Raw genomic sequence first — 12,265 nt, forward strand, 5'->3', positions numbered from 1 at the left:
TTTAGCTTTTAGAGTCCCACATAGAGTCCCTACTTGCTTTTAATCCAATGATACTGGCCTCTTTCAACTTAAAAAGGACACTTCAAGTCTCACCTTCTGTAAGAGGCCTTTCCTAGTCCTTCTTAATATTAGGTACTACGTTCCCCCCCCCCCAGACTCAACCCTCCTTCCCACTTATCCATACATAGTTGTTCTTTCCCTCATTAGACTGTGAGGTCTTTGAGAACAGGGACTGGCTTTTTTTTTTCCTTTGTTATCTCTATCACATGAAACATATAATAGACACTCAATAAATTCAAGGTGATTTGTTTGAATTTTAAACCCTTAACAACTGAATCCTGATTGTTTCTAGTGTTATTGTATATTTTGTTCCCCTTCCAGAGCTCTACAGTCCCATCAAAACTGGCATTTTTTGCTATTCCTTACACACAGTATTCTATCTCCTGTGCCTTTGCTTGGGTTGACCCTCATGCCTAGAATGCATCTACCTCAGAGAATCCTTCTCTTCAAGAGTAATGAGTTTACACAGCTCTGTTTAGTTGCATTCATAGCTCCAATAGCTTTAATGATCTGCTATGAATTACACTTGGTGAAAGAGAGGTGGTACTCAAATGGAAAGACTTTAATGGACTCTGGTTATAGTAGAATTGTAGTCGTCCAAACTGGCATTTTTCAAAGATGAAAATGACTGAGTAAGAGACAGGCTTATATTGACTTGGTTTCCTTTCTGAGGTTGTTTCTACAGACCACCCCAAAGTGAGCCTGCAAGTGTGTCCCAAATAGTCTTAGAGAGTTGGGCAAAGAGCTTGGAGCTTGCCCATGATAGCACCACTAGTATCAGAGGGAGGACTGGATTCCAAAGCTCTGTCCACTCGGACAGCTGGTTCTCCAGAGTAGGAAGGGGAGGGCCAAAACCATTTCATAACAGTATTAAGGTATTTCCATTTCCAGTACAGTAAGTATCTGTAGAGAAAAGTCACAGAAACAGAAGGTTTTTCAAGTCCTTCATAATTAAGGGTGTAAAGGGGTCCCGAGGCCACCACACCGAGTCATGCTCCCTTTCTCATAGAACCTCGAGGCACTGTTAACCTCCAGGGATTATAGGTTATGGTGTGTAGCTGTCAATTCCCACATCACTCATCTTCTATAACATTCTCTTCCTTGTTTACTTTGGGGTCAGAACACCTTCTCCATAAGGCCTGCCATGATAGCACCGTTGCTCCTCAGGTTCTAGAATTGACTAAATATTCTCAGTTCCTCCTTGGCATTAGCTCTTGACTGCATTCAGATCAGAGACAGGAGGAAAAGGTGGTTTGCCTCTTGATGCTCCTACTTAGTTTCCCCATCAACAGAGATTTTAAGCATCTCTATCCCAACGAGCTGCTAAGGGAACACTTGGACTTCTTGTCTTTCCAGTCACCCCCAGACAAAGCCAAGCTTCTCTTAGTTGCATTCCCTGTGAGGCTTGTGATCTTTAATTCATTTTTATAGTTCCTGTCTTAAAACTCAGCTTGAGCAGTCCTTTTACAAAGCAACTTTGGCTGTTTATTGTCCCAGACATTACAAAGAGCCTCCTGATAAAATTGATTTTTCTTCTCAGGAAATATTGGGGGGTGGGGAGTGGTTGCTTCAGATCCCTGTAATTTTAACCTTTGGACTTTATCAGCATTTCCTTGATTATCTGCCTGTTGTTGTTGGGGGAAGAAATTTCCAACTTAGTGCTTCCATCTTAGGAACCAGACAGCCTTATGGTGTATAAAAAGCCTATATCTTTGCCAAGGGTGCCCCTACAGGAGGAAATTTGAGCTGAGGATGAGCTAGGATTCCTTCTTGCACTGTGTAGATAGGTTACCTTGTCAGTTTGTCCAGGGTGGCTGAAGGCGGAGTTTCATGTTCTGTGTTCCATGCAGGCCTTTTTGCCAACTAAACTCCCATGTTTTTTTCCTTAGCATATTTTGGTAGCAGAGATTTTCAACTTTGTCCAACTTTAGTTGGAGGCTGAACAGGGACACAAATGAGATAAGTGTGTTGCCTCGTTCTGAGTACCTGGAGGTCTCTTTGCCCTGAAAGGCCATTTTTAAATATGGGACAGACAGGTAGGAATGAGGAAATCCCCAAACTCAATGTACTTATTTGTGAACAAAGCAGGGCGTTCTCCTACTTATCTTACAGTCATTTGACTTTAAAGGTCACAAGTGGTTGAAGCAGTCCACTCCTGACTCCAAGAAGCTTTGACGTTCTCCCTAGTGCTGCAGATAATTTGAGACAGGATACTGAAACTGGGGTGTCCCCCCCCCTCCAAGGATCTTGTTCTACTTTTTTTGAAGGGGAAAAATCTCCTTAGCCAATTGAGATTGGCCACAAGGAGGTGGTGCTGTTTAAGGTGCAGGCTTGTGACTTAAATACAGAAAGCCTTTCCTCATCCTCTGGAAGCATCAGAAGCCCCCAAATAACCAAGGGATTTCAGGATTGGAAGCTCCTGCTTTAGTTGGGGCAGATGACAGGAAGCACAAATACTGAACAGTCCCATTGGTGGGTGAGGAGGATGGGGATAATTTGCCTCCAGAAGGAATGTTACTTGTCACTTAACCATGTGAACAGGTAGTCATTTTAGATAAATGATAGGTAAATTTTTAATCAACATACTGCTAATTAAATTGCATATTTAGAAAATCCTGAGGCCTGGGCATGCAACCTAGGAATGACTGACCCAGCCTTTCCCAGGTACTTGCTAATGTTTGTTGCCTTTTGTATCCTGACTGTGTTTTCTTTTCTTATAGTGTGAGTGACTGCCCCATGTTATGTTGATGCTGGTCTGCCATGCTAGCCTGTCTGCCTGGGCCAACTGACCTGTCCTTTCAGCTTCTCTCTCACACGCAGATGAACACTGGACTTCAGAAATGTAAGTTGTATGGGCAGAACTACACAGGGTTCCTTGTCCAGGATTGAAGCAGAACCAACGGCCAGATCTCCCCCACATACTTAACCTGGCTGGTTGATAACAGTGAGGAAACAGCTGCCTAATCATATACTAGCAACATGCGAGACCCCCTGCATCAGTGAGATCCACTGTGATGGGAAAATTTCCAGATCTTATTCTCTTTGCCACCTTTCATGATGGGGATGCTTTTATGGGACATCTGGGTGATAAAACAGATAGAGTGCCTGGCATGAGTCAGGAATATTCAATTTCCTGAGTTCAAATCTGGCCTCAGACACTTACTGATGTGTGACCCTGGGCAGGTGACTTCACCCTGCTTGCCTCTGTTTCCTCATTTGTAAAATGAATTGGAGAGGGAAATGGCAAACCACTCCAGTATCTTTGCCAAGAAAACCCCAAATGGGGTCATGGAGGATCAGACAACTGAACAACAGCATGGCGGGTGCTTTGTTTGGGGGTGAGGTGACCCCAGAGAAGAATTTCACTCTGTTCTCCATTGTGTCAAGTTATAGAGGCAGAGTGTGCACATGAGGGTGCCTGTAGAAACCGCTTGTGCTGTTGGCTTGTGCAGATGCTGATCCAGGGACTCTGTTCTCTTGACCTTGCTCTGTATGTGTTGGGGGTTAGAATCATGCAGAGTTGGACAGCAGAAAGACCCTTATCTGAACAGAGATTTGGGGGCTGCCTCCCTGGGGCAGAGGAGGGTTGTTTTTGCTCTAACCCCCTGGTTACCTAGCTTACTCCTTTGGACACTTTATGAGAGCTCTGTCTAGGGCTGACAGGCCACTGATATTGGGCCTCGTGACTCCAAGGGGCACTGCCTGAGTTGTGTATACTTGAGCACAGTGCTAGGGTGCTCCAAGGGAGACAACTTGGAGCAGGAAGGAATCGTAGAGCCTTAGATCTGAAAGGAGTCAGGTGACCACCACAGAAGTTCACTCCTGTAACCTTTGAATGAAGACCTCTGGTGGGGTTTCATTGCTCACCCACGTAGCCCATTTCAGTCGTGGCTATCTCTTACCGTTATTTATTCTTTGTATCCGAAAGGATCAGCTTCATCTGTGCCAGGCTGTGGGAAAACTCTCCAGTCCTCTGTGAGTTTTGTCAGAGGTACCTTTACTCTTCCAGAAACAAATTAAATTAGTCCCAGGCCAGCCAGCTGCTGGGTAATCACAATGCAGAGTCTGTGTGGTTAATGAAATTAGCTCTGTTCCATGTTGGGACTGAAGTTACACATCTTCATTTTGTAGTTTTGTGACACAATGAAGGCAAGGGTTGGCACCCCCAACCTGTTTTTTTTTTTTTAAGCAGTTGGGGTTAAGTAACTTGCTCAAGGTTACACGGCCAGGTGTTTCTGGGTTGGTGCTAAGTGTCTGAGCTCGGATTCGATCCCAGGTCATCCCGACTCTGGGGCCGGTGCTCTTACTCACTGTGCTACCTGGCCACCCCCCAACCTGTTTCTTTACACAGCAGTAGTTAAATGGTAGAAGGCTTTTGCTCCCAGTCATCCCTGCCCGAAAGGACATCTTACCCACAAGGGAAGACCTCCAAGGAGGGAGAGCCCACCACCCTGTGTTGGGCAGCCTGTTACTCTTTTGGGTACTGAGATGGGTAGGAATGTTCTCATGATAGTAAGGCAAAATTTATTTCCTTTAGTTGTGTCTAGCTGAGGCCTTTACGGCCAAATAGGGCAAATCTAAACTGTGTTGCTTATGATTGCCCTTCATACAGGTAAACATACACACACATACACACACACACATGTTCCTTCAACTGATTTTCATGGGACGTGGCACTCCAGCTCTCTCACTGTCCTTCCACTATCAGTGCCTTCATGCTCTGATTCTCAGAACTCTGCACCTCAACCAGCAAAGGGGCCGTCCCTTCCTTTTTCCTGGATCTTGTGCCACTCTTAAAGCATCTCAACATTACATTTCTGTCTTTGGTTGCTGCATCCTACTGCCACCTCTGAGTTTTAACTCCCCTGACAATCTACTGTCTGACTGTGCTTCCCTAACCTTGTAATTATGGAATCTTTCCTCAGTATCCTTCCCTTTTCCCCTCCCAGAGGGCCAGCCAATAGAAAGACCCAAAAAAGGGAGGGGAAAAAAGAAAAAAAATCCGTGTTAACTGATCATTACACTGAAAAAGTCTGGAAATGTATGCCATATACAGCATTGTGTCCCTGTTTACTTTGTTGTAGACATTGTGTGTGTTTTCCTGCTTAGTCTTGCTCCTTTCTGCATCAGCTCATGTAGCTCTGCTCACCCTTCTATTTGTTATATTTGTCCTTTCTTACAGCACAATAACGTTCTCTTACATCTGTGGACCACAGTTTGCATAGTCTTTCTCAGTTGATGGATATTTACCTTGTTTCTGCTTCTTTGCTTTCACAAAAAGTACTCCTAGAAATAGGCTGGTGTCTATAAGTTTTCTTGTTATCAACTGCTTCTTTGAATGTTAAGCCCAGTAATGGAGTCTCTGGGTCAAAGGGTGTGGCTGTCACAGCTTCTTTGCCTTATTCCAAGTTGCTTTTTAACCTGCTTCAGGTGTTATGTTTCTCCTCTTTGAATTCTGTCAGACCCTTGTGCTACCATGTTACAGATTTTGGATCCTGACTCTGCTGTTAGCTGTCCCTTAGCTTTGTGTCAACATCTCATTTGTTGAGTCTCCCATCTATGCCTTCATCATCCAAGTCACTGATGAAAAATTTTACTGTGCATAGGGTCTTCAGCCAGATTGACATTAAATCCTTACATAGCTGTAATTCCCTCTGACCTCTTCCAAATCCACTTAATTGTGTAGTCCACTTTTTTCCATCTTTTACACAAAATTTATATAAGATATGTAACAAATGCTGTGCTGGAATCCTAGTTTTGTGCATGAAATCCTCTTGATCCACTGGTTCACTGACCCTTTCAAATATAAATAAGGCTCCATTTGGCCAGAGTAACCCTTTGTAATTAATTACCACTTTCCTTTCAAGGGGAAGGGAATAGGTCCCACAATTAGTGAGTGTCTGGATGTCTAGTGACCATCTAGAACTAACGACCCTTTCTAGAATTTTGCCAGGAATTGAAGTTATGTTTACTAATGTTTACAGACACTGTTCTTTTTTTCTTTTTGGAAAATCAAAAACATTTGCCCTTCTCCAGGCCTGCAGGGTAACTAACCACTCTCAAGATTCCTGAGATCTTTCAGATGTCATGATAACTCAGCAGTCGCATCTGTGGTTCTTTTTCAGGACCTGTTGCTTGTGAGTCCCTTCTGGAATGATTTCCTTTGTAGAATTTTTGCTCATGGGTGGGATCCTACCTACTTTTCTATGAACCCTTTAAAAATCTTTCCCCAAAAATTTAGAGTATATTTCAGAGAATTCCCGCTTTTTTTCTCCTCTATCACAAAATCAAGGAGTGAATAGTCACTTGGCCCCAGTGTGTTCATCATTTTCTATACCAGGTATCTGTTCTTCCCTATTCATGAAAATCAGATCTAGTATATATTTTGCACTTGTTGGGTTTCTCCATTTTTTGAAGGACAAAATTCTTAATCCCTCAGGTCAGTCTGATCTGCTTTTGTCTAGATGTCTGATCATTCTACCAGTCTTGTCATGTTTCCCTAACTCCTTAATTTCTACTTTCTGTTTAGGTGGTCTGGAATATCCTTTTGACAGAAATGTTTTCTTTTCATCCCTTCACTGATCTGTACCTAAACAATCTTCCATTGTTTAGAGCAACATTGCTCTATTCCTCCCTCCCTGTTTCCTGGATTTCCCAATGTTGAGCATACTGTCACATTGTCGCACTCTCCCATTTTGTTCATCTGTCCTTTCTTCTGAAAACAGTACCCTTCCAGAGCTATATGCCAGTAATGGGTTTTATCCTACCAAGTCTCAGTGAGATTTGAAGTCATGGGCTTTACTTATTACTTTGGATTCTGTCTCCTGTGACTTTTCTTTTATTATAGCTACTCTCTATATTATCTAGCTTTGGGTGGGGATGTACATAGGAGTCTTATTTCCTTCTACCTTAATGCTACACCCTTCCTCCCCCCATTAAATTTGCAAGACTCCAGGCAATCACATTCTTACCAGCTCTTGTGAGGATAAGGAATATGTCATCTTTAAGCCAAGTTCCAGAAGTCCAAATCCTGTTCTCAAAAATCTACCTTTTTAGCCAGTTGTTCATTTTTCAAACTAATTTTTCTCTTCTTTATCCCTTCATTTCAGTGTCCATCAGTGAGGAATATGTAACCTGTTCTTCTCCCTACCTCCCCCAATGGTATTTCATTTTTCCAGTTACATGCAAAGATAGTTTTCACCATTCCCTTTTGTAGATTTTTGAGTTCCCTTTTTTCTTTCTCTCTCTCTCCTTCCCCAAGATGGCATGTATCTGATATAGGCTATACACATACAATCATATTAAAGCATGTTTCCACATTAGTTTTGTTGTGAGAGAAGAATCAGAACAAAAGGGAAGAATCATGAGAAGGAAAAATCAAACCCAGAAAAGAGAGAGAGGAAAATAGTCTGCTCCAGTCTGCTTTCAGACTCCATAGTTCTTTCTCCAGATAGGGACAGCATTTTGCATCATGGGTCCCTTAGAATTGTCTTAGATCATTGCATTGTTGAGAAGAGCTGAGTCTATCTAAGTTGGTCATCGCACAGTGTTGCTGTTACTGTGTACAATGTTCTCCTGGTTCTGCTCACTTTATTCAGCATCAGTTCATGGAAGTCTTTCCAAGGTTTTTCTGAAATCCATCTTCTCATCATTTCTTACACAAAAATATTATTCCATTACATTGATACACAACAACTTATTCAGCCATTTCCTAATTGATGGGCATCCCCTCAATTTCTAGTTCTTTGCCACCACAAAAAGAGGTGCTATAAATATTTTTGTACATGTAAATCCTTTTCCCTTTTTTAATGTTCCAATTTTCCCACTTTTTCTCCAACATTTGTCATTTTCCTTTTTTGTCATATTAGCCAATCTGATAGGTGATAGGTGGTACCTCAGAGTTGTTTTAATTTGCATTTTTCTAATCAATAGTGATTTTAGAGCATTTTTTCATGACTAGATAGGTAATCAATGTTTCTGTGGTTTTCAGTTTATTGCTGAGACTTTACAACTATTGGCAACATTTTTAGGTTCCTTTGGGCAGTCCATCTCTGTCCATGAATCACCAGGAGATAGTTGTCATCCATCCTGAGAAGCATAAGAATGTTCTCTTTCCTGTCTTAGATAATGTCTTGGGAAGAGACTATTAATGACCAGGTTGTCAACTAGTTACCTCAGGGGAGAGGTTGACGTAGGGAAGGAGCGGGGCCAGGAGCCCCATCTTCTTTTCCCTTTTTCCTCTTTCTGGATGGTCTCTCACGTGACAGCTTCTCTGAGGACTATAAAATTTCCTAGAAGACAAGCGGCCTATTTCTCCTTATGATATAACTTGTCTTTTTCTTCCTTTCCTCCTCCGTAGAATATTCTTCTACTCTTCAGCCACCTGACAAAGATCAAGATCGTTTGCCCTTTTCCAGCTTGGATCTCATTTTTCACAATTGATTTCCCACTTTTCTTTCCTTTAGGAACACCCATTGTTCTTAACAACCTTCAGTGTGGAGGCCATTCCTGAAGGAAGAGAATCTCTAGGCTGGGTCAGAAATAGAAACATTCCACAGTTTGAGAGTTTGATTTCCTGATGTGAGGTCTGAGCTTATCTACTCCAAGTCCTGCATATTGTGCTTTGTATTTCTGTTTAGTGTGGGGACTGAGACCAACACAGGTTGAGTGACTTTGCAGAGGTCACAAAGAGCCAGTATTCGAACCAACTCCCTGGGCTCCAGATTCAGCATGAGTTTACTTTGCCTTAGTGCAAATTAAGTTCCTGCAAAGCTTGCCCTGCTCCCTCTCCACACTGATGGGGATTTCTGGCCTTGCTTCATTGGTACTTGTGAGTTTTTTCCCTCTCCCCAGAGCAGCTTCTTAATCACTTGTCAGACCCATCTCACTTCCTTTCCTGAGTCCCAGCAGCTCCAGAGCTGCCTTCCTTGCCCACTCAGACCAGTCACCTGTCTGTTTGACCATCGTTCCCAACCACCATCCCACTCTGCCCGTCTGTGTAGTTAACCTGCTGATTTATTCTGCTTATCTTGTCAGTTACTTTTAACTTTTCCTTCTGGTCCTCATTTTTTAATCTTGAATCTTTTTCCTCCTTTCTTATTCACAGAAATGGGAAGTAGACTTGGACCTTGAGAAATTTACCTTCTTCCAGAAATTTAATTCTTGATTTCACAAGTCTTAAATCCCCCTAAATTTCTGCAGGTTTTTTTTTTTTTGGAGGGGGGAGGGCAGAGCAATTGGGGTGAAGTGACTTGCCCAAGGTCACACAGCTAGTAAGTGTTAAGTCTCTGAGTCCAGATTTGAACTCAAGTCCTCCTGACTTCAAGGCCGATGTTCTATTCACTGTGCCACCTAGCTGCCCCTCTGCACAGTTTTCTTACTCAAGTCCTCTCCTTTCTGAGCCTTACCTCCCCTGCCTCATAGCTTTATTTAACCCTTGTGCCCCTTCCTTGACTTCTAAGTTGGAGATAGACCAGACGGCAGTCTCTTCTCTGACCTTTCTTCAGACCCTCTGGCAGCTCCCTTCTGGAGGGGATGCAGGCCCCTGGGAAAGATCCTTGGGAGAAGAAGGAGCAGTAAGAGCAGTACAAAGGTCCTGTCAGAATGTGCAGGAATGTTGGAGGAACCTGTGCTCCCCCAGGCCCAGACCAGTCCACTGTCACCTTGGTCATTCAAGTCTTGAAAGACATTTGCTCAGAAAAGAGAGAATTTCTAGGTTCTCCATCCTCCTCTCCCCCCAAAGAAATCTCCATACACCTTAGGATTTAAAAATAACAGTGCTACCTATGTGATAGGGCACCTGTCCTTCCCTCTGCTCTTTCTCTCTCTGTGTGATGGTACAAGGATAGCCAGCTGCTGGTTTTACACCTGTCTTTTTCAGCAGGTCCCCCTGACCCCAGACCTCCCTCTCCTCCAGAGCGCTAGACCGTGTGAAACTCAGACCCTCACCATGCTTTAGTTGTGCTATTGAGGCAGCATTTGGGGCCCAGAGTTCTTGGAACATCTTTGCCACTAACTGGCCTGTGGCTGAGCCTGCTTCCTCATGTCAAATGATTTCTGAATTTGTTTTCAGTTCTTGTACCCTCTAAACTGAACTCCTTTATCTCACTCCAGTAAAGCATCTTATGTTATCTCATTTCAATTTCACAAAACCTTGGTGCCTAGGTAGTGGAGGTGGACATTGTTGTATAGATGAATAAGCAGACTCTCCCTGAGTCAAGTGGCTGACCCAGAGGCCCCCAGCGGCTGTATAGAGGTAGGATTCAAACTCAGGTCCCTAGATGTTTTAGTCTAGTCTTTTTGAGCCAGATCTCACAGTCTGCCTTTGAATAAATAAAGACTACATTCACGATCGATTGGCCGTCCTGGAAGGATTCGCTAGTTTAATGTCATAGAAGTACCTGCCTTCTACTTATCTTGGTGCCAGATACTGTCCTAGATGCTATTATGACTCCGGTGCCTTGTGGCCAAAGGATTAGTGAACATTTTTTAATAAACAGCTGCCTTTTTCATTCTTGTCTGTGCATAGTAGGAAATGACCTTCTTAGCCAATGTTGTCTCATAACCCAACAAAGTGTACTGTTAATAACAGAAATAAGACTTAAGAACTCTCTTCCTCCCAGGTGTTATTTTCTGTGAACAAACTTGTTCTTCTGTAGTGGCTTTTAATGGAACCATAAGCAGCAACAGCATGTCAAACTGTGGTTTCTACCAAGCTGGTTTTGAAATTCCCTTCCTCCCGGCCATTAGAAAGGGGCTTGAGTTAGACCATTTAAAGTCTGACCACTTTGTCACCATGAGCTGCCATTACCCCTCTGCTCACTTCTGTGGTCGTCACTGGCACACCAGCAACTAAAATCAGAGAACCCCCAAATTGACTATATTTTAGACATTGATTTTTGGTTTCTAAATGAAGCCTCATTACTCTACTGTTTAACCCTCTCCTGTTATCCCTCATTGCTGATCGTAACCTACACTGACTGGTAGCTGCTGGAGTTTTTTTCTTTTTAAAATTTTTTTGGGGCGGCTAGGTGGTGCAGCAAATACAGCACTGGCCCTGGAGTCAGGAGGACCTGAGTTCAAATCTGGCCTGAGACAATACTTACTAGCTGTGTGACCTTGGGCAAGTCACTTGATCCCAATTGCCCTGCCTTCCCTCTCCAAAAAGTAAAAAAAAAAAATCATTTTGAACTTAAATTCAAAAGGACTAAGAGGATTCGGTATAAAACCATGAATTTCCATTTCAAAATGTTTACCTTTTTTTTTTTTTTTAAATGTGTCTATAGAGCACTTTGTCTTACCACTTAGCTGCCTTCTTAGTGAGGCCCCAGAAGCAATGACAAGGTCAGAAATGCCTTTGGCAGAGGCAGGAGGGGTCTCTGAAGTTACACCCAAATAAATTCAGGGTACTTACTGGTGAGAGTTTTAGCTTCAGCCACCTCTTCCAAAGGAAAAGACAGAACTCTGAATTTGGGATATTCAATTTTGGCACAGCTTTTTTCAGATTCCTTACCATCCCCCTTTTTCCTCTGAAATCAGACACAAGCAAGGGCCAGTAATTTCTTTAACTCCAGGAAAAGCAGCAGTTAATATACTGGAAGTCAGAAGACCCAATTCTGAAGCTCTAGTGACCTCATTCCTCTTAGTAGGCTGCCTGCCCACATCCCTTCCCCCCCCTTCTTTCTTTCCTTCTCTCTCTCTGTCCCTCCCTCCATTTCTTCATCACCCTACCCCCCACTACAGACAGAAAGAGAAAAGCAAATGTATCTTTTTCTTGCCAACACCACACACCTTTCCCCAGAAATAAGAGATTCCAGCTCAATTAGATTTGATTGACAGAGTATCCTGGTGACTTTTAGTTGCATGTATTGAAAATTGGTCTGCTATGAAAGGTTGTTCCCCGAATTGGCCTGCCTGCCCCTGTTCAGGTGACCTCACGGGTGTGGTCCTGGGATCTCTGCAGTGACCTTTGAAGCAAGCCTTTTTTCATGTGTCATGCACTTAGGCAGGTTACATTATCAAGATTAGCTTCTGATATCTGGCCTAAGGAAGATTCCTCAAGACAAAGGCTGCAGCTTCTCCTTGTTCTGATGAACTCAACTTGCACTTGTGGCCTGTGGCTTTCCTCCTCTGGTCTTCAGCTCTCAGACCAGTCTTCCTCTCCGTGCCCCTGCCCCCAACTCTTGTCATTTCCTATTGGTGTCTG

The 12,265-nt window shown here is 43.2% G+C and overlaps 1 protein-coding gene across 4 annotated transcripts in view; it reads left to right on the forward strand.

Annotated features, from left to right (window-relative positions):
* FAM222B (family with sequence similarity 222 member B) overlaps window positions 1-12,265 on the forward strand; it is a 71,230-nt gene that overhangs the window by 51,501 nt on the left and 7,464 nt on the right. For all 4 annotated transcript variants that reach the window (XM_069089785.1, XM_069089788.1, XM_069089786.1 and 1 more), the window contains exon 2: window positions 2,781-2,902. In XM_069089785.1, the coding sequence (XP_068945886.1) occupies window positions 2,821-2,902 (82 nt within the window). In that variant the 5' untranslated portion in view covers window positions 2,781-2,820. The remainder of the gene's footprint in view (window positions 1-2,780; window positions 2,903-12,265) is intronic.

This window comes from Petaurus breviceps, unplaced genomic scaffold, assembly GCF_028583685.1.
Source record: "Petaurus breviceps papuanus isolate PSGF00001 unplaced genomic scaffold, PetGlider_PUasm1.0 186, whole genome shotgun sequence".
Taxonomy (NCBI): Eukaryota; Metazoa; Chordata; class Mammalia; order Diprotodontia; family Petauridae; genus Petaurus; species Petaurus breviceps.